This window comes from Pongo pygmaeus, chromosome 10 (genome assembly GCF_028885625.2).
Source record: "Pongo pygmaeus isolate AG05252 chromosome 10, NHGRI_mPonPyg2-v2.0_pri, whole genome shotgun sequence".
Taxonomy (NCBI): Eukaryota; Metazoa; Chordata; class Mammalia; order Primates; family Hominidae; genus Pongo; species Pongo pygmaeus.
The window spans coordinates 13,115,176-13,142,301 of record NC_072383.2 but is presented as its reverse complement, the minus strand read 5'-3'; the positions used below and the strand labels follow the sequence as shown (position 1 = coordinate 13,142,301).

The 27,126-nt window shown below is 44.5% G+C and overlaps 3 protein-coding genes across 4 annotated transcripts in view; 1 reads left to right on the top strand and 2 right to left on the bottom strand.

Annotated features, from left to right (window-relative positions):
• APOLD1 (apolipoprotein L domain containing 1) overlaps positions 1 to 1,791 on the bottom strand; it is a 65,295-nt gene extending 63,504 nt beyond the window's left edge. Inside the window, exons 1-2 of one of the 2 annotated variants that reach the window (XR_008492969.2) lie at positions 1,527 to 1,791; positions 285 to 1,331 (exon numbers count right to left, since the gene is read on the bottom strand). Coding sequence is in view for 1 of the 2 variants with exons in the window: in XM_054444329.1 (XP_054300304.1) it covers positions 1,527 to 1,622 (96 nt within the window). In the remaining variant the exon portion in view is untranslated. Of the gene's footprint in view, positions 1 to 284; positions 1,332 to 1,526 lie in introns of those variants that run through there. The other variant, XM_054444329.1, reaches the window with a different exon arrangement.
• A 3,470-nt stretch (positions 1,792 to 5,261) lies between these two features.
• On the bottom strand, positions 5,262 to 10,308 carry CDKN1B (cyclin dependent kinase inhibitor 1B). The gene is made up of 3 exons (XM_054444363.2): positions 9,334 to 10,308; positions 8,694 to 8,823; positions 5,262 to 6,593 (listed from the first exon to the last, which is right to left on the bottom strand). The coding sequence occupies exons 1-2, from the start codon at positions 9,806 to 9,808 to the stop codon at positions 8,702 to 8,704; spliced, it is 597 nt and encodes a 198-aa protein (XP_054300338.1). The 5' UTR covers positions 9,809 to 10,308; the 3' UTR covers positions 5,262 to 6,593; positions 8,694 to 8,701.
• Positions 10,309 to 11,660: 1,352 nt separating this feature from the next.
• Positions 11,661 to 27,126, top strand: part of GPR19 (G protein-coupled receptor 19) — a 53,365-nt gene continuing 37,899 nt past the window's right edge. The window contains exon 1 of the mRNA XM_054444960.2: positions 11,661 to 11,935. The gene's annotated coding sequence lies outside the window, so the exon portion shown is untranslated. The remainder of the gene's footprint in view (positions 11,936 to 27,126) is intronic.

The following is a 27,126-nucleotide window of genomic DNA, read 5'->3' as shown; positions in this document are numbered from 1 at the left end:
GGGAGACTCCATCTTTTAAAAAAAAATAAGAAGAATAAACAAATAAATAATAAAACTTTCAGAGGCTGAGTTTGGGTCTCACTTTAATTTGAGAAGTTAGGATGGCAGATGGAAGTTACCACCTACTCCTCAGTATTAATAGTCACCACTCTTAAAGATGGGGCCTCAAGTTACCACAGGTGATAGTCTTGAACAGTAATGTCCAATAGAAATATAATTTGAGACACATCTGTAAATTGTCTAGTAACTCCACTAAAAAAGTAAAATGGAATAGATGAAATTCATTTTAATAATATATTTTATTTAGCCCAATATGACAAAATATTATTTCAATAGGTAATCAATATTAAAATTATTAATGAAATATTTAACATTTTCTCTTCATACTAATTCTTGGAAATGTGGTGTTTATCTCATATAGCACATCTCAATTTGGACTAGCCACATTCAAGCACTCAAATAGCCACGCAGCTCTACAAGATGCTAATGAGCAAGGAAAGTGGCTTAATTTAGTGGAAATCCAGAAACGCCAAGGTTGGAAATACAGTTTCTCAGGGGTCTGGAATAGACTTTGAAATCACTAGTCCAAATACTATTTGATATTTGAATCTTGTCTACAACGTTCCTATCAAGGGGTCATCCAAGACTAGTGCTTGACTCACACTCCAGGGATGGTGAGCTCACTGCTTCCTGAGGCTAGCGTGTCTTCAACTCAAAAAAGTTCTCATTCCATTAAAGCACATATGTTTTCTTATAGTGTCCACCCTGGTTAGGTGGGTTCCTGGAGGTCAGGAGTGACTAGCAGACCTTTACGATATGGGATTAGAGATTAAGTGAACACAGCCTTGCTAAAGGCATAATCAGGTAGGTTTATGGTCTTTCATGGACCTTAATTAAGAGGTTCGTTAAGCTAAGAAGGATTGGGGGAGTTAAGAACTAAAAAATGTCACCACTGAGTTAGGAACTGTTAGAAGGCTAGTGCTGGATATCTGGTTAAAATCGTCCGATACACTGTAGCAAGACTAAAAGACAAAAAGAAAAAGGTGTGTATCTATGCAAATTTCGCTAATATGGAGATAAAATTTCACTAATATGGACATAGTGACTGAGAGAATCATTTTACTTATTATAAACTTTAAAACATAATTGGGTTCTAATTCATAAAGAATGTCATTTCCATTAGACCTGTATTACAAAAAAAAAAGTCATCCTAAATCTTAACGTACACATGCTTTATCAAAAGAATTTCCGGACCCAGAAATCAAAGGCACTTCAAAAGTCTCATTTCGTATCTTGAGTTTGTTTCAACATATTCCTCCCGCAAAAACGCTCTGGAAATCAAAGAAAATTTTTTTTTAAATTTAATTCAATAAAAATGACACCGACTGGCTGAATTATGATGGGTTCTGAGTGGCGGTTGAAATAACACATTTTTCCTCTATTTCCTCTTTTTTTTTTTTTTTTTTGGTTGCGAAGAGGTGTTCTTTTCCGGGCCACCTTCACCCTCCCGCACTCCCCAGTTCTACCTTTCCAAGGCAGGGGAAGGTGCATCCTCGCCAGGCTCCTGCCCGCGCCTTCCGAGTACCCCTGGCCCGCAGCCGGTGACACGGCGCGCGGAACATCCGTGAACGAGTTGGGTTACATCTCTGTCCCCGCGAAGCTGCAGATCGCTGACCGCCCCGCGCACCCCCGCCTGCCTGCACACTGTCAATCGCACTTAGGGGAAATTTTTGGAACAGAAGCTCCGCCCATCCTGCTCCCACTGCCTCCACTAACCGACTCAAAACCCCCACCTCGGGCCGCCGAAGCAGGTTTCGTCACACGATCTGGGGGACTGTATTTTTTACAAGAAAACAAGCATCAAAAAAAAAAAAAAAAATTCAAACTGCACGCGCCGGCCAATGGGGAAGAAGTGGGAGGTGGGCGGAGGCCGCGCGCGCGGCGCGCGGCGCGCGAGGCGGGGAGGGGGCCCCGGGCGGGCGCGGGGGCTGGGACCGCGGGGGATTCGGCGAACGCGGCGGGCGCCCGGTTCGGGGCTTTTTTTTTTTTTTTTTTTTTTTTCCTTCTCCCAAAACCAACTAGAGCTTGAGGCTCCGCCTGAAGCTGCAGCCTCTCGGATCCACCTTAAATCTTCAGCGGACTCAGCGTCGGGGTCAGTGGGCGCAGCCAATGCCAATCAAGTTTACAACCAGCAGCACGGGAGGGAAAAAAAAATCATCTGCAAGTTCTCCCTACACACAAATACGCGCGCGCACACACGCACACACGTACGCACACACACACAGAAAGAAGGAGGGGGTGGGGGCAGGCGCTCGGGAGAGGGCGAGAATGTTTGTGAAATGCGCGTCCGAGGCTCCCGGGCCGCGGCCGGAGCGCGGGGCAGGCGCGCGAGGAGCGCAGCCCGGCGCGAGCGCCATGATGGTCGCCGCGGTTCGGAGCCGGTTTTCTGGAGGGGGAGCCGCAATGATGCAATCCCCCGGCCGCGCGCCCTGCTCCCTGCCTTTTCTCAACGTTCCTTTAGAGGCGCGTCGAGGTTTCGCGCCTAACGCCTTGATTTCTTTTTGTACTGCTCGCTCCGATGCCTGCCGCTCAGTGTCCCCACGCGTGACAGGCCGGGCGCGCGGGCGGCCGCAGAGGGGCTGGGGCTTACGTGTCAATTTTGCACTTTCGGTTCTGCGGGGTCGGCCTTCGTCGGACCCCACCCCACCCCAGCCGCCAGGCCAGCCCGGATCCGGGAGGTGGCCGCTGAGGTTTTCCAGCGGGACTGTGGGCCCCTTCCCCACCCCCAGGCTGGGCACGCAGGATTTTTTACCTCCCTTTTGGCGGGGAGGGGGTGGGTGGGCGTAGGGTGTGGCCCAGGTGAAAGACACAGCAAGTTTTAAAAAGAAATTCATACTCTGAACACCAGACAGGAGATCCTGGAGGAAATTTAGAATCACTTTTTCTGTGCAAAGAGCTTGAGAGAAGAGCAAGTGTGGGCGCTGTGATGATGAAGATGAAATGGCGAAGGCAGCGTCCCCCGGCCTCCGGGAAAGTCGCTCCCTGAGGCCGGGGGTGGGCGCACCCCGGCCTGAGAGGCCTCTCGTCCCGTTCCCCGCCTGTGAAGCCCACGCTCCCGGAGTCCCCCAAACACGCCCCCAAACCCATATTTCCCCAGTTCTTCCCCGTCCCAGGCCCCCGCGCCGGGCGGCCAGGGTTGCGATGGGGGGACGTTGCCGAGCGGGGCTGAGGGCGGAGGGGACCCACGCGGGCGGCCGTGGCGCGGGGCCCGGGCTGCGCGCCGCCGTGGCCCTCCCCGGGCGCCGGCGAGCCGGGCGGGCTTTCGAAATGCGCGGGGCGGCGGATCATTGGAGCCCAGGGTAGGGGTGGGAGCGGGCTGCAGCGCCGGAGGGTCCGCGAACTCGGGAAGGCTCTCCCCTTAGCTCCGATATCCCCACGGCCGGGGAGGCGGCCGGTTACTCAGGTGGAGAGTCCGTTTGCGGAGAGGAGTGGGAGCTTTCGCTGCTTTCTCAGCGCAGAGAAGAAGATGAGGGAGGAAAGTTTCTGAGAAACCGCCCAGCCCGGCTGCGCGGCGGAGGCGCGGCCGCCCGGGCGCGGGAACCGCGCGCCGCGACGGGGACAGTGCGGGGGGCTGCACGTTACAGATGAGGGAGCAACACTTGATGGCCTTTTCGTCCCGAGGCACCAGCCAGCCCGACCCCGCAACTGCCGCGGCGGGCGGGCGCGGAAGTGCGGGGCAGTTTGGGGAGACGACGGCGCAGTGGCTTGGGTAGCGGGGCAAGGGGTGGCGGGCGACGGCGGCCGCATCCCCGCAAAGGGACGTTCACGGCGAAGGACGAGCTGAACTGCGGGTCATTTTGGGAGGCTTGACACAGGCGGGTAAAGGACGAAGGACACGGTGACGCGGGGCTGCGTTCCTGTGGACGTGCCTGGCGCGGCGAGCATCCACTTCTCCCTGGCCCGCATAACTAAAACGCAGTCTCTCAAAATTCTGTTTAAAGAGACCTCTTTAGGAAGGGAGACTGGGGTGCCTGCAGCAATCCAGGCGATATTTTTTCCTCTGTTAGAGACACTTTCTGAATTATCTTTTTTTACTCAGAGGAACTTTAATTTCATTATTTTCTGACCCTCCTCTCATTCCTCCCTATTTCGAATTGTTTTTCTTGCTCCTTCAGTCTGTTTTCGAAAAACACTCTTGGATGCGAGTTTTAAACAAAATCACAAAACACCTCTAGTCTTTCATTAAAATAATACCTACTTGAAAGATGTAGCCCAGCCACTAAAGGACCTATTTTTCCCTTCCAGGAAGCCAAAGAGTCCAACCTGCTCAAAAAAAAAAAAAAAAAAAAAAAAAAAATCTTCGGGTCAAAAACTGTTCAAACTACTCTTTGAGAGCTCCTTTTTGGGGTACGATAATGGAAATGTAGGTATTTGAGCGAAAAAATTTAACCCAAATTTAGATTTTTACGATGTACCCTACTTACTGGAATAAGTCCTGTAAGAATTTACTATTACACCTTAAACATTTGAGAATGTGGAATTACAGGAATCATTTTAGTAATCTGACTTTAAAATGTCTTGTCTTATAGTTTTTTCCTTAGATAAAAACTATATATCTGCTGTATGGCTATGGAGACTCAAAATCCTCAGATTTGGTTACTTACATTAGCCAGTTTTTGGTTGTGTAGATTATAACAAGGAAATATCCTTGCTTCTAAATATAGAAATTGAAAATTTTTCTATGACCAGTTAAATTTCAAAAATAGCTACCTAGAGTGCACACCAATTTCTTAAGGGCCCATATGTTTGAATATTTTAAATGAGATTTATACGTTAGATGGTCCAAACAATTGCTTTAATTCCTCACACTTCTAATGTGTGAATACAGAATTTAGAGAAGTCACCATGTTACTTTCATTTTCAATCCTGCAAATGTGTCAGTGTACTTATGTAAGGATTTTTTGGTTTTGACACATTCATATCCTAGAAGACATATATTTACTAATGCAGACTTTGACAATCTTATTCATATGAAAATGTAGCTTTTCCATTTTCACCTTCTGAAGTTTTGTCCTCCCACACAGAGCTAAGTGGAAAATAGTAACTGCTAACTACATTCGGACTACATAAAACATCATCTGAGTTGTGGGCCTGAATTACCTAGATATTTGCCACTTCACATTTACATTAGTGTAAATATGACTAGAATGTCAGGTCAAATACCTTGTTTGGTAAAGCACATTACAATTTGACTCAATGAATAGCTATGGAAATTTTCTTTATTGATTACTTAATGTGTAACAATAATTGGCATCTTTTTCACACATTACAAAAAATTATACTTGGCTCAGTATGCAACCTTTTAAGCATAGCCATATTATTTAACAAAAGAGGGGAAAAACCTATTCTACCCAATACAGCATTTACAAATGCACAAAACATGCCACTTTGGCTTGTATATTGTCTAGATTAAAAAAAATCTTTTAACATAAATAAGTTAGTATAATTTTTCAGTGTTTTTACAGAGTTATGTACACAGGTACACTTCAAATGGTTTTTCCATACACAGGCAATGAAATACTGTTTAAAGATGTAGTATCCATTTCACTTATCCTACAAGTGTGCTTTTCTCTACATGAACCTTCCTTTAAAAATAACACTTTCCTTTGGATAAACGGACAGAGTAAGCTTTAAATTAAAAAATATTTCATTTTTTAATGTGAAGTTACTTACAGATCTTTAAAAATATCGAGGGATTTAGAATTATTTTGACTGTGTTTACACAGCCCGAAGTGAAAAGAAAATGAGGAAATTTTGTCAACAAATTTAATAAAAGCAGATGGTCAATTCTTAACATTCAAAACTCCCAAGCACCTCGGATTTTTGCCCCAAACTACCTGGAGTGATTACCATTCTGCTGAGTAATTAACTGGTAAATTCCAACTTTAAGAGAGACTGGGGAGGGCAGTGAGGATAGGTTTCTGTTGCTTTTTTAAAAAAGCCATATGCAGCTATCTAACAAACTTTAGACAGCTTGGGAGATCACCAGATCTCCCAAATGAGAATAAACTTCTTGTAAAAATAAATAGCAATTATCTTTAGCCAGTGTTCACATTTTTGTGATTTTTTTAAATGAAGTATCAGCTGTCTCTGAAAGGGACATTACATCTTTAAAGAAAATAATTCAAACCCTTCCCCAAAATTGCTTCTCTTCATGCAAGTCAAATATTTATCTACTTGCTGTAAATCAAAGCAAGCTCTTCATACCCCGCTCACGTCAGTTCCTCAGCCCCACCCTGCCCTCCCTTCCCCCGTTTATGTGCTACATGAAAGGTACAAACTATATACACAGGTAGTACAATGAAGCAAATAAGGAAAGACCTAATTGCATAATGCTACATCCAACGCTTTTAGAGGCAGATCATTTAAGAGTGCCTACAATTTTAGTGTTATTGTATTGTTGTTTTTCAGTGCTTATACAGGATGTCCATTCCATGAAGTCAGCGATATGTATTTTTAAATTTTTCATGTATATCTTCCTTGCTTCATCAAGCAGTGATGTATCTGATAAACAAGGAAACATATTCTTAATTCTGCAAAAGAAAACAAAACAGAAGAATTAAAGGAAGAGCACTAGATTAACGTCACCACTAGAGTACAGGAATTATTTTGTCACTATGTTAGCTTGGAAATACTTGATGGGGAAAAAAGTTTGATGACTACAGTCATCTCCACCTAACATTCTCTTAACTGGATTTTTTTTCCTTTCCTCTGTGCTGTGTTCTTTTGTCTAGAGCAGTAGTTCTTAACAGTGGGCAATGTTGCCCCCGCCCCACAGGGAACATTTGGCAACGTCTGGAGACATTTTAGGTTGTCACACTGGGGGAGGAGGATGCTGCTGGCATCTAGTGTGAGAAGCCAGGGATAATTCCAAACAATCTAAAACACACAGGACAGCCTCCTACAACAAAGAATTATTCGGCCCAAAATGTCATTAGTGCAGAGGTTGAGAAACCCTACTCTAAAGAATCTAGGTCAAAGACAAGTGAGAAATAAATACGATAATTAGGAAACTGTAATACTTACGGGTAAAAATTTTCTAAATTTAAAAAAATTTTTAATTTTTTTCTCTACTCCTGTGACAGATTAAATTTTCTAAATTTGAAAAATGATTGGGAATAAAAATTATAAAGGCTTTCCAGAAGAAAATTTTATTAACATCATGTTCAAAATATTCTAATTCCTTATTCATATGCAGAAAATACTCATGAATACTTTTGAATAGGTTCTTACTAATATTTCTAGTATTCTTATTTTCTAAAGCAATATTACTAAATGCTACAAATGCCTCATTGCATGTCAGAACCAGGCCAGATCAAAATCCAGGTCTGATTCTCGTGGCTCATCTGATGAGCTAGGACACAAGTCACAAACCAACAAGGGCTGCGCGTGTTAAGGTTGCTTCAGGAAAATTTTCACCTCATTTTCCCACTTCATATGGTGCTATAAAATAGAGGCTCTATAGTGCCGTTTTGTATAAGCGCTGAAAAAGATAAGATATGTGAAGTCACATATACAATTTAAAGAAACAACAAACCTGAATCTCACCTTAATCCCTGTTACTTTAAAATTTTTATAACTGAGGATTTAAAAAGTTAACATCAATATTTATTAAGATCGCCTCATATGCTAAACTACGTGTGTGCTTTAGAAAATAAAGAGGTCACAGTCTTGGTCTAAAAGAACCTAATAAACTATTAATATATGTAGTTTATTATGAATAACCAACCCATGTACATTTGGGGACTGAATTATTCAAATTAGCTATTTACAGTGATCAGATTCTTGTGCATGGAAAAATCTCCACTTCCTATGTGCTGGGCTGACCTACGGTCACCAGTCTTGATATTTACTACCCATTTCCCCTACAAATATCCAAATCACCCTGTTACGGCACAATTAGCATACATACACTGGCTGACGTGTTCCTGGATTGCTTACTGACAAGAGTTAATTTAACTTCTGCTTTGCAACTTCAGTGTTACCAGAAATTCTGTAGAAACTTTAGTAACTTTTTTATCTTTCCATTTGGTTTTTGCAAATACTGGTTCCTTCTCTCTCCAAACTTAAGAGACAACAGGGAAAGTGACAGTTTATTAAAATGTCAAAGAACACAACATACCACCCTATTCACATCTCTAATCCCTTGCATAACCAAAGGTGAGCAATTTCTACCAAACATTCCCTCTCAGAATTGAAACTTAATCATGTATTTGCCATTTTCACATGTATGGCTCAAAATCTGTTACCGACTCAAGCTGAACCTCTAGGAAATTAATTCTCATTAAGTCGGACTGAGGGAGTACCCTAGTTCTTGTTCGGATGGGCAAAGAACCTATTGTTCCCAACACGTTTTAGTGGGACTCACAGGGAAAGGACCTTCCTACCCGATGGGGCCTGGGTTACAAGTAGCTGCTCTGGTCTACTGTTTGAAGAGAAAGTATCTCTGGGCATAGAAACTCTGAGGAATTACCGTATCCCCAGCCTTCCCCATTGCTACTTTTTTGACCTCACGAAGTATAAACAAAACAAAACCCCACAAGCTTTTAATTTGCCAGCAACCAGTAAGATCAGGTATCGTGAGGTCTGAAGGCCCCGGGTTCCATTGCGTGCTCCTTTAGTGATCAACCCACCGAGCTGTTTACGTTTGACGTCTTCTGAGGCCAGGCTTCTTGGGCGTCTGCTCCACAGAACCGGCATTTGGGGAACCGTCTGAAACATTTTCTTCTGTTCTGTTGGCTCTTTTGTTTTGAGTAGAAGAATCTAAGAGTAGGGGAAATTTTTAAAAAGAACACACAATCTTTATTAGAAAAAACAATGGCTGGCAGAAGTTGGCCCCATAGTCAGGGGATGAAAAACCCACTACCTCCACCCACAATCCTGGATCCGTCATCCCCAGTGGCCTTTAAGGGCACAAAATGAGGTTGTTTTCAAAAAACAGAAAGTGCATTCTCCGCCCCAGAGCTCTCTCCCTAGCCAGGAGGCGGACCGTTGATAAACATCCCAACTTTGTCACATATCTAGGGGTTGCTAGTGAGAGGGACCGCGATGTCTTAAGTTAGGGAAATTATCGGATCTTACCATCTCCAGTTTCTGACTTAAAAGTCACAAACAGACAAGCAGTGGGCCAGGTAGCACTGAACACCTAAGACCAATAAAGTTCGCTCTCCCAAAGCTAAATCAGAATACGCCGAAAAGCAAGCTAAGGTTAACACTCTCCAGCAGGCAAAGCGGGGCCCCAGACACATTCTGTGGTTGGGAAGGGGTCATTACCGTCGGTTGCAGGTCGCTTCCTTATTCCTGCGCACTGCTCCGCTAACCCCGTCTGGCTGTCCGACGGATCAGTCTTTGGGTCCACCAAATGCGTGTCCTCAGAGTTAGCCGGAGCCCCAATTAAAGGCGCCGCCGGGCGGCTCCCGCTGACATCCTGGCTCTCCTGCGCCGGCACCTTGCAGGCGCCTTTGGGGGGCCGCGGAGGTCTGTAGTAGAACTCGGGCAAGCTGCCCTTCTCCACCTCTTGCCACTCGTACTTGCCCTCTAAGGGTTTGTGATTCTGAAAATCGAAATTCCACTTGCGCTGGCTCGCCTCTTCCATGTCTCTGCAGTGCTTCTCCAAGTCCCGGGTTAACTCTTCGTGGTCCACCGGGCCGAAGAGGTTCCTGCAGGCCGAGGGCTTGGGGTGCTCCGCCTGCCTGGCGTCCATCCGCTCCAGGCTAGGGCTCCCGTTAGACACTCGCACGTTTGACATCTTTCTCCCGGGTCTGCACGACCGCCTCTCTCGCACTCTCAAAACAAACAAACAAACAAAACCGAACAAAACAAAACGCCCCTACGCAGCCCGAACCCCTCTCGGAAGCCCAGCGACTGCCCCGGAGCCAAAAGACACAGACCCCGACGAGCCACGGCCCGAGCTCTAGGAGCGCGCAGGGGCTGCGGGGAAGCCCCGGCCCGGCCGCCGAGAGTCTCCGCTGATCAAATGGACTGGCGAGCGGGAGGGCGGGGAGGGGAGGGGACCAGGCAAGCGGTGAGGGTGGCAAAGCCCGTCCGAGTCCAGGCGGGTGCAAGCCCGCGGGTCCCGCGAACCCAGCCGCTCTCCAAACCTTGCCGGCGTCGGAGTCGCAGAGCCGTGAGCAAGCGGGGACAAGGGAGGGGGAGAAAAACACCCCGAAAAGACGAGCCCCCTTTTTTTAGTGGCCCAATATGGCGGTGGAAGGGAGGCTGACGAAGAAGAAAATGATTGACACGGCGAGTCTATTTAAACAGAGGAGGAGATCTATTGGTTGCGGCGCCGGGAGCCGCCCCGCCGAGGCTGGCGAGCGCGGCCTTAAGGTGGCCCCGGCGCGGTTCCGCCGCCTCCCCGCGTTCCCGAGCGCGCCGCGGGAGATTGGCTGGTCGCGTGACTGCTGGAGGGGTACTGCTGCCAACAAACCTGCTCAGGCTGGCCTCAGAGAAATTAAAATTAAGACAAACAAACTAGCCAAACGGCCGGGAACCTGGGGCGGGGCCTGGGGTTCGGGGCCCGGCGCTGCTCTGGCGGGTTCGCAGCGGCGCCTAAGCCCCGACCTCCCTCCCGCTCCTCGCCTGGGAAGCCGGGGCCTGGACCAGAGACCGCGAAGGTCGCCGGCAGCTCGCTGGGAGCCGGGGTGGCGAGCTGCCCCCAGCTCGGCCCTCCCCAGTGGCCCCCACCTCGTGGTCTGCCGGGGAGGCCGCGGAGCGTTTGCTGGGGGGCTAGGCGCCCCCCACCCCCGCCGGCGTGCCTTTGCTGGGGGCTGGTGGAGGCGGTGGGCAATGGTTCGCTCAGCCTTAACCCAGAAGTTTCTGCCATCCCTGGGGAGGCTGGGGACCTAGGGAAGAAGCCAAGGCGAACGTCTTTCTTTTAGAAATTAGCCAGGAGTAAACGCGGCACTTAATCATGAACTCAAGCTCTCCCTCAATGAAAATAAGAAAGGAACTCAAGATTAAAAAAAAAAAAAAGTCGAGTAGTTTCTCAAGTCCCTTAATAAACTTTGTAGCTGTCTCAGACACGCTTAGTTTTGAAAAACGAGGGTACACCTCTGGCCCAGGATCTTCCTTCCCAAGCACAGTTAAGGCCATGGACATTGGCTGCATGTGGGAACTCGTCTCTTTCTACTTTTCTGTTCTTTCCCGGGATTGTAGCAGTTTCCTCTACCTGAGTCCAGCCGCCAAATACAACAGCTCCTTCCTTCCTCCACCCTTCTCTCTCACCAGATTTCACTGCTCCAACAAACTCAGAACAATATTCAGATGCTAGTGAATGCTTTCAGAGGGCTGAAGGGTGAAAATACTCCCCTCGGGGTCAAACTCTAGATGATGAAATGATTTTTAAAACCACCACAACCATGTCCTAACGTCCGATATTAGTATTCCGGCGTTTCTCTTCTCCCTTTTGCAACTGGAAATTTCTCTCAGTGTGGGCTTGAGCACCGTGGTGGAAGGTAAAATAGGACGATGAGCAGGGCTGCCCTGAGACAAAGCTCAGTGGATCTTCAACTGCTCCCCACCCCCATGCCCAGTACCCATCATCTTGGTTTGAGCCAAAGTTAATGCATTTTACTGGAAACCAACCTTCCGTTCTAATATTACACAGCAGCAAAGTTTTCTTAAGCACCTATGCTACAGATGAGCTTGATGTGTAGCTTGTTTTCTTAGCCACATCTTGTTTGTCCACTTTGTGTGCCTACCTCATCTCATACGCTCCAGAATGTGACAACTGGAAGGGACCCTCGGGACCCTGTGGTTTAACCCTCTCCTTTTTACCACGGAGGAAATTGAGACTCAGAGAGGTTTCCTGTCCAGGGACATGCATTCGGTTGGTACCGGAGTCAGGACTAGATGCAGGTCTCCTAACACTCAGGTTGGTTCATTTTCTGTTCCTTTCCTTCCTAATGGTTCTCACTGGTTCAGGGTTTTGTCTGAGTTTGATTGTGCTGTAGTCTGCAGGTCCTGCTGTCTTACAAGTGACTGAAAATGGCTCCTTCCCAGGCCCTGGGTTGCCTGCAGATGTTTCCTTGATGTGGCCTGTGGTCACTGATATTTAAATGCAGCTGTCTTGAGCCTGTGGTATCACAATCCACTAGTTCAACTAAAATATAGACTCTGGAAGGACAGGGGTTGATACCCAGAGAACAGTAAAGGGGGCAGTGCCCAGACCTAGTTTTCAAGTCAGGACTTCCTACCTAACTGACAGAAAAGAATTCACCTAGGATCAAGCAAGAGGTCTCATCCTCTTTAGTTTTTCTAGTTTTAAGGCTGTCAATTTATTGGACTGCAGACTGGGGAAGAAGGGACAGGAAAATTAGGGTAGGCCTCCCTACCATAATTTATACCTTACCCTAGAAATTAGATAATTGTCCAAATTTTAAAACAATTGCTAGACAACACAGGAACTCTATATATGTGCATCTATCCATATGCATAAACACCCAAACTACCACACGTATGTAAATGGAGACATTCTAGAGTATTTCACCTTGCCACAGAAGTTTGATTTTACTCATGGAATTCATGTCTTATATGGAAGTAGAAAATAAACACTTCGATCCCCTTCACATGCTGAATCTTTCAACTAATATGTAGGAGCACCATTTTGTCGCTTTGTTGTTGTTGTTGTTGTTAATCTCGAAAAGTAAGCAAGTCACAGTCATGCCACCTTAAGAAGTCTGGCTGCCAGCAGAAAGGCTGTGCTTACATCGACCTCACAATGATCTAAAGTGTTTTGTTTACAGTCAAGGCACCGGAGATCTGTACAGCAAATAATGAGAACGCAGGCGTCTGCTGTAGTAGCGACGAAGCGTGAAAAAAAATACTATGGAGTCCCTGAAGGAACAGGGAGCGTAGAGATCAGAGCGCCATCCTCCTGCAAAGTGGGCAGCTGCAAGCGAGTAAGCCAGGGGGAAATTTTTCAGATAAACAGTGTTAAAGGTGGACCCTGGTAGAAGACGGAAAGCTCTGCACTGCACTGCTCTAAAGTGAGCTGTTTCCCCAAGACCCCCAGTCCTGCGTGATGTTTTGGTTGCCATTTTCACTGCTGTTTTCCTACTTAGGGCTGAGAAGCGTCCCATAAGCCATCCCAGATTTCTGTAATCTTCACCAGCTGAGGAGAGAGGCAAAGACCAAAATAACTTAAGAGAAAACACCTGTGTCATAGACAAGTGTTCAGATGGGGTGAATGAGCAAGCCGCCGGCATCGCCAGCTCCCAGATGCAGCGCTCTCACCGGAGAGTTCTGCAGCCCCAAATGTTTCTGCGAAGGTTCACGGTTCTTTGCCCAGCTGCCCCTCCCACCGCAAGCACACAGTTTCAGTCCTTCCTCGAGGATGTTTATAATGAGGCAGCACTCAACTCCACCATTCTTCTAAGCTCACATATTTTTAGACTTTGGGAATTTCACAGTCATCTCCTTCTGACACTTTTAATTCAATTTCACAAATATTTACGGAGCACCTTCTATTAATTTGCTTATTCCTTCTTTCTTTCAACAAATATTTATTGAGTGCCTCCTCTATGCCAGACATTATCCTTAGGCTCTGGGAACACAGAAGTAAACAAACAGATTTAAACTAGAATGATGCTGACATTCCAAAAAGGGGAGGGGAGACAGAAAATGAACACAGCACATGAAAGAAGTATATACTATGTAAGGAGGTGAAAAATGCTATGGAGAAACAATAAGCAGCGGAGAGGGAAAGGGGGTGTTTCGAGGATCACAATGTGAATAAGTGGTTAGGGAAGGCCTCATGGAGAAAGTGGCCTTTGAGGCCAGGCGCGGTGGCTCACACCTGTAATCCCAGCACTTTGGGAGGCAGAGGCAGGCGGATCACTTGATATCAGGAGTTCAAGACCAGCCTGGCCAACATGATGAAACTCATCTCTACTACAAATACAAACATTAGCTGGGCATGGTAGTGCAGACCTGTAATCCCAGCTACTCAGGAGGCTGAGGCAGGATAATGACTTGAACACGGGAGGCGGAGGTTGCAGTGAGCCAAGATCTTGCCACTGCACACCAGCCTGGACGACAGAGTGAGACTCCATCTCACACACACAAAAAAGGTGGCCTTTGAGAGAAACCCTGAAGACATGAGAGAGCAGCCATACAGCTATCTGGGGAAAGAGCAAATGAAGTGTCTGAGGTGGGATCTTGCCTAATGTGTTCAAGGAACAGCAGAGGGGCCCATGGTGGATAGGGCAGAGCAAGTGGGGAGTGGTAACAGGAGCATCAGGGCTGGGCACGGTGCTCACGCCTATAATCCCAGCACTTTGGGAGGCCAAGGTGGGTGGATCACTTGAGGTCAGGAGTTCAAGACCAGCCTGGCCAACATGGTGAAACCCTGTCGCTACTAATAATACAAAAATTAGCTGGACATGGTGGCACATGCCTGTAATCCCAGCTAGTTGGGAGGCTGAGGCAGGAGAATTGCTTGAACCTCGGAGGCGGAGGTTATAGTGAGCCGAGATCGTGCCACTGCACTCCAGCCTGGGAGAGACAGAGTGAGATTCTGTCTTTAAAAAAAAAAAAAGCGCATCAGATCAGATAGGACCAGGTAGGCATAGGTAGGGCTTTTATTATTGACCTGGCGATATGGAAAGCCATTGGGGCATTAGGAGGTTTTAAGCAGTGATCAATACCATGTGTAAGGTATTATCCAAGGCATTATTCTCAGCAATGTGGGAAGTGAAGAAATATTTGTCACAGTCCTTGCCTGTGGGGAGTATATACCATGTGCACAAAAACTAGAGGTTGGAACCAGGCGTGGTGGCCTGCACCTGTAGCCCCAGCAACTCAGAAAGCAGAGGTGGGAGGATCACTTGAGCCCAGGTCGAGGCTGCAGTGAGCAATGATCATGCCATTGCACTCCAGCCTGGGTGATAGAGCAAGACATTGTCTCAAATAAATAAACTAGAGGTAGAAAGCAATACATAGAAAAACATGATGCTATGAAGCACAAAGCAAGGAGAAAGAGGAAGGCCTCATGGAAGAAGTGATATATGAGTCAGATCTTGAAGAATAAGAAAATGTCAAGATGATTATAAGGATGAATTGGTAGGGGTGGTAAGTGGGGATGGGATCAGACAGTGGTTGGCCATGGATGGCATGCTAAAAAATCTGTTGCTTAGTCAGTACTGTGAACTGATGGAGCTTTTAGTGAAGAGAATGACCAGTGTCCAAACTTGTCTCCTGAACAAAAGCAAGCCTGGGTCCTGGACCTGGGTTGGAGCTCTGGAGTTTGGATTTGTGAGATGGGGTGATCTGCCGAAGAAGGGGCTGAGGGTGCTATGACAGACAGTGTCTAGGGACAGGGCTAAATGAAAAGCTGGGCAGACAGTCCCACTGTGGTGTTCATCCAGAGGGATGTGGGGAGATGGGCAGAGTTCAAGTGTGAGACAGAGAACCCTGAGCCCAGGAGGACAGGGCTTGGCAGAGAAAGCAGGAGGCAGTCTGCCATAATCTCCTGAGCCGCAAAGGTGTAGCTGCCGATGCTTTTTATATGGTGCTTCCAGCCTTGACTGTGAGTGGGGAGGTGCCTGTTAAGGGGCCCAGGCTGTCTTGGACAAGCAGATCTTTGTGTTTGGAAGTCGTGTCTGATGGCAGAGTAAAGGATGGGTGTGATGAGCCTGGAGAGACTGACACAGGGAGGTAATTTTGGAGGATGATGAGTTATTCAATCAACAGATACAATGGATTTAAGTCATGCTATAGAGGAAATGGAAAGCAAGGAACAAATGCAGGGTGGTTACTTAGGTAGTTGGAACACATAAGAGGATTGAGAGAGATGGAGAAAGGGAGGACGAATTTAAGGACTCAAGCTTGGGTATTTGAGAGAATAATGCCATTAACTAAGAGAGGTAACAGAAAAGGAGAATGTAGGAGAGACTATAACCTTGAACTCTTGGGCTCAAGTTATCCTCCTGCTTCAGTCTCTCAAGGGACTGATGGATCCAGTCCATCAAAATCCATTGTTGCCGTCTTTCCCAGTAGCAGAATTATAACTGAGCATACAACTGCCCAGCAACATGAAATTCCCCAGTCTCCTTTGCAATTAGGTGTGGCTTTATGATGAAGTATTTTCCAATAGAATGTAAGCAAAGGTGGTATGTGTCTTCCAGGCCTAGTGCATAAAACCTGTCATGTGACCCCCTGAGAATCCACCATTCTCTTTCCCCTTTCTCATGGGCTGGAAAGGTGAATACTAGAGCAAACTTGGAAGCCACATGTTGAAGATGACAGAGCCACCTTCAACTTGGGTCCCTGACCTGATTTGGGAGAAAAAATAAGTTTTTATTTTGGGGTCTTTTTTTTTTTTTTTTTAAGATGGAGTCTCATTCTGTTGCCAGGCTGGAGTGCAATGGTGTGATCTCAGCTCACTGCAACCTCCACCTCCCAGGTTCAAGTAATTCTCCTGCCTCAGCCTCCCGAGTAGCTGGGATTGCAGGCATGTGCCACCACACCCAGCTAATGTTTGTATTTTCAGTAGAGACGAGGTTTCACCATGTTGGCCAGGATGGTGTCAATCTCCTGATCTGCCTGCCTCAGCCTCCCAAAGTGCTGGGATTACAGGCATGAGCTACCACACCGGCCCATTTTTTATAGCATTTTACAGTCACTCCTAACTAATGCATACGGAACAGTTTGGGAGTTACGGAATAGGGAAGGTGAAGAATTTGGTTTATCACTCAATGGTCAGTATGAGCATTGAAATTAACTTAATCCCCAGGGAAAAGAAAGAATGAAAAGGTATGTCCCTTAAGAGGGCAACAGAAGGCCAGGCACAGTGGCTCATGTCTGTAATCCTAGCACTTTGGTAGGTTGAGGCAGGAGGATTACTTGAGGCCAGGAATTCAAGACCAGCCTGGTCTACATAGCAAGACCCTGTCTCTACAAAAATTTTTTTAAAAAACAGCTGGGCACAGTGTTGCGCACTTGTAGTCCCAGCTACTTGAGAGGCTGAGACAGAAGGACCATTTGAGCCCAGGAGTTCAATGTTACAGTGTACCACTGCACTCCAGCCTGGGCAACAGAGGGAGACTCTGTCTGTAACGAAAATAAAAAGAGGGCAAAAGAGAAAATACTGGAGACAAGCATCTGACACAAAATGTGAAGAGATGTTATGATTGGTGGGGCTCTCTGACACCTATCCATATTTACAAATGTGCCATTAATCATATGGCCAGGTTGGATCCTGAGTAGATTAACAATTACACGGGTACAGGAATAAGGATGCATGTGGTATTTTTTTTTTTTCGGAGATGGAGTTCCACTCTTGTTGCCCAAGCTGGAGTGTAATGGCATGATCTTGGCTCACTGCAACCTCCACCTCCCAGGTTCAAACGATTCTCCTGCCTCAGCCTCCCAAGTAGCTGGGATTAGAGGTACGCGCCACCAGGCCCAGCTAATTTTTTGTATTTTTAGTAGAAACGAGGTTTCACCATGTTAGCCAGGCTGGTCTTGAACTCCTGACCTCAGGTGATCCACCCGCCTTGGCCTCCCCAAGTGCTGGGATTACAGGTGTGAGCCACCGCACCTGGCTGCATGTGGTATTCTTAAATCTTTCACATCACACTTGAGGTGTGCAACACTCATTGTTTCTCTGTTGTCCTCTACTCCCTTCTCAGACTCTGTTCCCATAACCTCTGCTGGGGGACAGCAGATTATGAAACCCTGTTCCCATTCCCTTACCGAAGTTGATCAGACAAGGGGAGAGGAGGTGGTTATTTGACCTAAACTTGGCTAGCCAAATTTTTTCTCCTGAAAATTTGGAATCAAGTCTGAGAAACTTCAATTAGTAAATTGTAAGGCAGAGACTAATGAGGTAATGTAGACTTGAGATTGAAAGTACCCTTTTAAGAACACTGTCTTCAGTGGGGTATGGTGGCTCATGCCCATAATCCCAACACTTTGGGAGGTTGAGGTGGGAAGACTGCTTGATCCCAGAGTTCAAGACCAGCCTGGGCAACAAAGTAAGATCCGTCTCTACAAAAAATTTAAAAAGTTAACCAGGTGTGGTGGCATGTGCCTGTGATCCCAGCTACATGACAGGTGGAGGTGGAGGATCCCTTGGGCCCAGGAGATCGAAGCTGCAGTGAGCCCTGTTCATGCTACTGCACTCCAGCTTGGGCAACAGAGTGAGAACTTGTCTCAAAAACAAAAGGATACTATCTTCAGCCTATGTGTGATGAAGATGCAGATAATGTCTGTCTGCAGAGTGTCAGAAGAAAGAAAAAAATGTGCAAAGGGGGCAGAGAAGAGAGACCATGTAGTTTTAGGAAGACAGATAGCCCTGAGCAACCAAAGACTCTTCAGTTTCCAGATCTTGAAGCTCATGAGGTACTACTCCCTATATTTTCGTTCTATTAGCTCATGAGGTGCTACTCCCTACATTTACGTTCTATTAGTTCATGAGGTACTACTCCCTACATTTACGTTCTATAGCACTGTGTTTATAAAGTAATTTCCCCCCTTTTGCTCCAAGCTAGCTTGTTATGAGTTTCTGTTGGTTGAACCCAAGTCATCCCTAATTAACACAATACTTTAATTTTTTTTTTTTAGACAGAGTCTTGCTCTGTCACCCAGTCTGGAGTGCAGTGGCGTGATCTCGGCTCACTGCAACTTCTGCCTTTCCTGGGTTCAAGCAGTTCTCTGCCTCAGTCTCCCGAGTAGCTGGGATTACAGGTGTGTGCCACCACGCCCAGCTAATTTTTGTATTCTTAGTAGAGATGGGATTTCACCATCTTGGCCAGGCTGGTCTTGAACTCCTAACCTCGTGATCCACCCGCCTTGGCTTCCCAAAGTGCTGGGATTACAGGCGTGAGCCACCGTGCCCAGCCACTTTAAATACTTTAAAGCAGGTTCCCTGGTGTCATCACATTTGATCCTCATAAGACCACAATTGTGAGGCAAATGCTATTATCCTCTCTTGCAGATGAAGCTCTGAAATAGAGAACTGAGTGTTCCAAAGCCACAAAAGAGAGCAGAGAAGGCACTAGGACTAGTGTACGTATTAGTCCTACTTAAGCTGAGTCCAGAATCCATTGTGACTTGCAGTGACTTGATAGGTTTGCAATCATATCACTAAGGCTTCATTGGTTTAATTTACTTAGAATGCACTATTCACAAAACAAAGGCTCTGGGGAAAATGGGATTCAAATGCCTGGAAAAATGGCATCTTTGAAAAAATTAGATTCAAGAAGGGTTTAAAATAGTGGGGTCAGAATTTAAAGAAAAAAATGCCTCAGGCATTTTACTTAGATGAAAATTTTCATTTCCAAGTAAAATATAATGAACTAATGCAAGTTTACCAGCATTGCCAGGACCATAAGGATAGGAAATAGGCCGAGGTGGGAGGATGGTTTGAGCCCAGAAGTTTGAGACCAGCCTGGGCAAATAGCGAGACCCCATCTCTACAAAAAATTTAAAAATTAGCTGGGCATGGTGGCACATGCTTGGAGTCTCAGCTACTCAGGAGGCTGAGGTGGGAGTATCGCTTGAGCCAGGGAGGTCGAGGCTGTAGTGAGCTGTGATCACGCCACTGCACTCCAGCCTGGGCGATAGAGCAAGGCCATATCTCAAAAAAAAAAAAAAAGAATAGGAAATAAATAGCAAAACTTGGATTCATGATCCCACACATAATTTAATTTCCATGGCTAAAACATAAGTGGACGACTTCTACAACTCAAATACGGAATTTGGGCTCGGTGCAGTGACTCATGCCTGTAATACCAGCACTTCGAGAGGCCAAGGTGGGAGGATCGCTTGAGGCCAGGAGTTTGACCCTGCAGTGAGCTATGATGGCACCACTGCACTCCAGCCTGGGCGACAGAGTGAGACCCTGTCCCTAAAAAAATAAATAAATAAAATACGGAATTTGGAACAATAAACATATTTATTACCAATCCACCACATTCAACTACGTTCTATTTTTTACATTGAGAAGACATAAAGGAGAACATTTTCCCTGATTCTGATCTTAGTCTTCAGTTCATACAAACTTCCATGTAAAACAAAACTGGAAACTACCCACTTGCTGTTCTTGACCAACTCTCTGAATAATTATCCACATTAATATTTGTTCATTTCTTCATTCATTAAATTTTTAATGAGCCCTCACCAGATGCCAAACTCTCTGAGGACACAGCAGAGAACAAAGATAGCCAAAGTCCCTGCTGTCATGAAACAGAACTTACACTCAAGTGTGGAAGACAGACAATGCACAAATAAATAAGCATAATATGTCATGTTGCTATAAGTGCTAACATGACAAATCAGCTAGTTAAGAGTACAGAGGGTAATGAAGGCAGATGCTGTATGAACAAGGAAGGACTTTTCAATAAAGTGATATTTGAGTAGAATCCTGAATGGAATGAGAGCATGGACCATGTAATTTTGTGTTGCAGGCACAGGAAATAGCGAATCCAGAGGCTCTGAGGTAGGAATGTGCCTGGGATAGTTGAGGGACAATAAGGGAACTAGTAAGCTGGAAACATGGTGAGTGGGGGCTGGGGAGTAAGAGATGAAGTCAGAGAGGAAGGAAGTAGAGACCCCAATCATGTAAACTTTATAAGCCATGGTAAAGACTGGATTTTATGCCAATTGAAGTGCGTCATCCTTGAGCTTAAAGTTTTTTTACCTGACTTCGGGTAACTTTTGTCACTTTGCTGAGTAAGAAGTATTTCAAAGAGGCAAGAGAGAAGTAGGGAGACCATGTATTATAGTAGACTATACAGTAATCCAGATAAGAGGTCATGGGCCTCAGACCAGGGTGGTAGCAGTGTACATGAAAAGAAGGGTAGAGAGTTGATAGCGTGTTTTTTGAAGATACAGCCAATGGGATTTGCTGAAGATTTGGAAATGGGCTGTGTGTGTGAGAAAGAGTTCATGATGACTCCAAGCAACTGAAGAAAGGTATGACCAGTTGCTGAGATAGGGTTGATTGAGAGATGAACAGATTTTGTTTGGGTCATGTTAAGTTTGAGATGTCCATAGACATCCAAATGGAGATGTCAAGTAAGCAGATGGATGTATGAGCTTGGAATTCAGGGGCAGAAGGGTCTGTGCTGGAGATACACATTTGGAAATGTTTGGCATTTAGATGATATTAAAGCTATGAGACTAGATAAGAACACCAAGGGAGTGGGTTTAGACATAGAAAAGACCTAGGCAGTTAGCCTTAGGGTACTACAACTTTTAGAAATCAAGATGAGAAGTATCTAGATAAAGGAGATAGGGAAAAAGCCCCTAGTAGAGTGGAGGAGAGCCAAGAGAGAGGTGACCCAGGGACCCAGGGATCAAGTAAAGAGAGTGTTCCAAGGAGGAAAGCATGATCAAATGATTCCAATGCCGCTGATAGGTCAAGTAAGATAAACACTGAAAACTGACCATTGCATTTGGCCATCAAGTTCATTGATGACTTGATAAGAGGAGTCTTGGTAAAGATGTGAAAGCCTGACTGGGGTGAGTTAAAAAGAGAAAGTCATGTGTATGCATGCTGTATACCCACATGAATAAATTATGCACACAAACTCCTAGTCTAAGCAGAGGGTAGATGGGTTCTGATCAGGAAACCAGTCTGGCAACAGGCCAGGCTGTGGCCAGGGTGAGGGCTGGCTGATGGGGAAGCAAGCATATTAAAATGGTGCCACATATTGACTGCCTTTCTCCACTCTTTCATTGCCTGCTTTTACACTGTTTCCTTCAGTATCTTTTCTTAACTGTCATCAAAAAATTATCATACTGGCCAGGCTTGGTGGCTCATGTTTCTAATCCCAGCAATTTGGGAGGTGGAGGCTGAAGAATCACTTGAGCCCAGGAGTTCAAGACCAGCCTGGGCAACATGGTGAAACCCCGTGTCTACAAAAAACACAAAAATTAGCTGGGTGTGTGGTGGTGTGTGCCTGTAGTCCCAGCTACTGGGGAGGCTGAGGTGAGAGGATCTCTTGAACCCAGGAGTTCAAGGCTGCAGTGAGCTGTAAACATGCCACTGCACTTTTCAGCCTGGGCAACAGAGCGAGATGCTGTCTCAAAAAAAAAAAAAATTGCCATGCTGACAAATGACCTTATCTTTGAAAGTAACCATTTTTGCAGGGTATGCTAAGAGAATTAGCAAATAATTAGCTTTGCTTGTGAGTCTCGCATTTCAACTGGCAAATGTTCTGCTTAGAAGATCACTGTAGAACAGCATCTTCTGTTCCCACCATAATAGACTATCTTATTAACCAAATAAACAGTGTAAGGCTTTATTATAAATTCTCAGCAATTTTTTTTTTTTGAGATGGAGTTTTGCTCTTGTTGCCCAGGCTGGAGTGCAATGGCATGATCTCAGCTCACTGTAACCTCCGCTTCCCAAGTTCAAGTGATTCTCCTCCCTCAACCTCCCGAGTAGCTGGGATTACAGGCATGGGCCAAGATCGCACCACTGCACTCCAGCCTGGGTGAGAGAGCAAGACTCCGTCTCAAAAAAAAAAAAAAAAAAAAAGATGCATTATTTATTCTTGACAAAAAGCCTTTCCCAATGCTGTAATGATGGTGTTTTTCTCCAAACCTCGATAATCTGCTCAGGATCTTCTATACTGGTGTATCAATTATATCTCCAATGTCAAATGCAATTTGCAATTAGTTGCCTTTTTCCTTAACTCAGGATTAGACTGTCTGACCTAGAATGTTTCCAAGTAGTTTTCCTTCCCTTCCTTTACTGAAGAAACAGAAACATCCAAAATAGTTAGGCGCTCTGTGGCCACAGGAGGACAGAAGAGGGTTAGTAATGAGATAGCCTACCCTCCCCCAATTCGGAACATTCATGAAGCAGGAATGTAATTGACCTGCTATGCTGTTTAAACAGCACAGGAGGGCAGCACAGGCCAGAACTTTCAGCCCTAATCCTGCAACTATTCCAAACCACAACTGTATTTATAATCTGCTTTTCTAAATGCATACACAAGAGTTTTAATCCCCACCAAATTTAATTGAACTCTAAATTTGTATAGATTCTACCTATTCAACATTTTTATATCATTTTCATACACTACTCACACAATATTCTGAATTTAACAATTATTTTATGATAGTATTTTTTGTTTTTGTTTTTGTTTTTCTGAGACGGAGTCTCGCTCTGTTGCCCAGGCTGGAGTGCAGTGGCACGATCTCGGCTCACTGTAACCTCTGCCTCTTGGGTTCAAGCGATTCTACTGCCTCAGCCTCCTGAGTAGCTGGGATTACAGACCTGTACTACCACACCCAGCTAGCTTTTGTATTTTTAGTAGAGGCAGGGTTTCACAATGTTGGCCAGGCTGGCCTCAAACTCTTGACCACAAGTGATCCGCCCATCTCAGCCTCCCAAAGTGCTGGGATTACAGGCGTGCGCCACCGCGCCTGGTCTTATGATAGTGTTTTAACAGTTGTCTATACAGTCAAGTTAAGTATTACAACCCTTAACAAGTGAAGTAGAACAAAAGATCAAAGGTGACTTCTCTATAGTCACACACGATTGGTTGCAAAGTCAAGATAACAACCTAAACTTGATCCTTTTCCACTAAACATAGCTCTTTCAGAAAGTGCTTCCCCTGCCACATACACACCAACACATACACTGTCTCTATGACTTACTCACTTTGACTTCAGATATAAATCTATTTAGTCTTTAATCTTTTTTGTATCCTCCAATGAAGCTAATTCTAATGCTCTAAACAAAATAACCGCAAAGTAGGTAATTAGCACCCAGTAGATATGATTGGCAAGTACACCTGGTTCTAGTGAAGATCCCAGAGATGGCTCCCAGTGCACGGTATTAGGAATCCTAGACATGGCAGTCATGGAACTTATACAGTCTATAGCCCCTTCCAAGAGAAAGTACTCCACCTCCAAGCCACTGGCTTGGGCTCCTAACTCAGCACTATGGTTTATGATGGGGCCTGGTACAGACTGCTCTACCCAAAAGGAAGAAAATGGTTATTAGCTAAGCCAAGAACTAGAACTAGGAAGTACAGTAAGAAGAAAACAGACAGGTGCATTGAGAAGACATGTAGGGACCAGCAGAATCACTATGTGCTACAGCAAGGGGCCATAGGCTTCTATGGCAAAGATGCCTAGAATTCAAAGACCTTGGGAATCTTTGATTACCATTTACCTGCGAACCTTTCAAGGTCCCATAGTTTGGCTTTTCATGTCCTATGGCTAAGATTCCTGTTACACACATGAACATGCACTCACACATACTCCATATATTACTTGTGGTAAAAAGTGAGACTGTGCCTCACAACCAATAGACCTTACCCAACCACCAATGCCACAGACATAGAGGCAAGTTGCAATCAGGTAATAGATCCTTTCCATGTCCAATATAAGTGTAATCTAACCTCAGCCAAGCTCATTTGAAACATGTGATACTTGACCCCAGGTGTATTTCATTCACTCAATATGTATCCTTTATTACTTACAATGTGTCAGGCATTGTGCTGAGTGCTAGAGTTACAGAGACAAACAAGCACCAGAAACAAATAAGACAAAGTCTCTATTTTTGTGGGGCTCCTAGCTCTGTGGGAAAGCATAAGAACATCATACAAAAAAAGGAAATAAATTATAGAAAATTTAAGGAAACTGTATACTGATTGCCTAAACGGTAGAGTCTCTTTTGCACCTAAGTCATCCTAACAGCTCTTCTATCCAAGTTCAGTTTATCAGACATGATGAGATTCATGTCAGTATACAGTACATCCAAGTGAAAAGACCAGAACAAAATTAAATCATCATTTTTTAACACCTTTATCACTGGGGTGTAGAATAGTGTAATTAGACGGCCAGGATTAATAAGTTCATTATGACCATTATTTAACAGGAATGCTGCGTTCTCAGGACTTTAAATGTGACTATGATGTTTTAGATTTAAGTTGAATATCCCTTACTGGTTTGTTTTGAGTGATTATCAAAGCAGAGAAATAATGAAAACATGGTTTAAAATAGAGGGAAAAAAGGAGAAGACACTGAGTAAAAGGAGAAGGGAGATCCAGAAAACCAGGGTCTTTTAAAATGAGTCATCACTGTAAGGATCTAGATCTATCACAGGTCTATATTTACCATGGATTTAATCATAATTACTGAAACTAATTTTTTAAAAAACCCACCAGTACATACTCTAACATGTTTAGCCTGACTTTATAACACTATTTTATAGAGTATTCTGTTGCACTTTTTTAAAGCACTAGAGATGTGAGTCAAATACCAACTTGTATTTATAACTTTAGAAATATTCTATCTAGTCTGTTATTCTATTCCTAATAGAATAAGATTCTATTAATATTTTAGAAATATTATTTATTCTATTCTATTCTATTAGTATTCTATTATTTTAGGATACAGCACAATTAAATTCAACAAATATTTAGGTGTGCCTAATTTGTACAAACCATAAGGCTAGTCATCAGAGGAATTTTGAAAAGTGAATAAAATACAATCACTGTCTTCAGTGGGAGGAGCTTTATTCTACATATGCAAATTAAAATATTATTCTACATATAAAAATCAAGACAATAACATAAACATAAGGCCAAATATGTGTTCTATAAAAAGATGATGCAAGCAAAATGCTTATAGGAGAGAGCAGGAAAAGATTTACTGAAGAGACACCCTTTGTCCTTTTTTTTTTTTTTTTTGAGACAGGGTCTTACTGTGTCACCAGGCTGGAGTGCAGTGCCATGATTATGCCATGACCTCTTCAGGCTCAAGCAATCCTGCCACCTCAGGCTCCTAAGCAGCTAGGACTACAGGCACGCACCACCACACCCAGCTAAAGTTTTCATATTTTGTAGAGCCAGGTTTTCGCCATGTTGCTCAGGCTGCTCTCCAACTCGTGGAGTCAAGCGATCCTCCTGCCTTGGCCTCCCACAGTGCTGGAATTACAGGCATGAGCCACCTGGCCTGGCCTTTGAAATAGTTCTTTAGAACTCAATGGATTTTAGCTGGGAGAAAGGGGTAATTGAGTAAATCAAATGGGGCGATTAACTAAATGTTAACTTGGTGAATAGAAAGGACACTGTCCAAAATATCCCATAATTGGGTACCAACTCTTTGAAATTATAGGATTAGGATTTTCTCTCCCTTTTGTCTACTGGCAGTCCTATCTCCCACAATAAAAGCTTTATATGCCAGATATAGTCATTATTAGCTAATGGGCAAGCAACAAATGGGGAGATAATGTTAATATAATTCAGAAATTACATTGCTTCATTCATTATTTTTCCCAGCACAATAACATTTTGGGGCAAGCAGGGACAAGCTTCTCACAATTAAAGAGAAAACCTTAGCAACATATAAAGATGTTAAGAAAAAAAGCAGAAAATTCTGCAAGAATGCCTTCCTTTGGTGCAAATAGAGGCTTGTTTGGTGGCTTCAAGAGTTTTTTACAACATTAAGTTCTGTGGTAAACTGCAAAGTGTAAATGAAGGTGCAAAACCATTTTCCCCCATTGGGGGAAAACTGATTGATAAAAAAGACAAAATCCTCGATCAGATTTTTAATTTTGATGAAACTGCTCTTAATTGGAATTAATACCCTCAAGGGCATATACATCCAAGGAAGAATCATGTGCCCCAGGATTCAAGAAACTAAAGCAGCACTTTCCAACAGAAACATTAGACAATTTAGGTTTTCTGGTAGCCACATTTTTAAAAAGTAAAAGTAAAAAGAAATGTTGAAGTGACATTTCAACATGTAATCAATATAAAATTTATTGAGATTTATACATTATTTTTTATACTAAATTCTTAAAATCTTATGTGTATGTTTTATACTTACAGCACATCTCAATTTGGATTATCACATCTAAGTGTTCAATAAACACAGATGGCTAGTTACTACTGTATTGGACAGCATGGCCCTAAAGGATGACTGTGATATTGAGTACAAGTGTCAGAGGGAATTTAATTGTGTATTTTTTATTAGCATAGTAATTTTTATAGCCCTTAACTAACAAAGTTGCAAAGGTTTTGAGTGACCTGCTTCTAACCCTATATTTCCCACAAGTCCTGTTATTTTTAGTGCACCATTAAAAAAACATGCTTG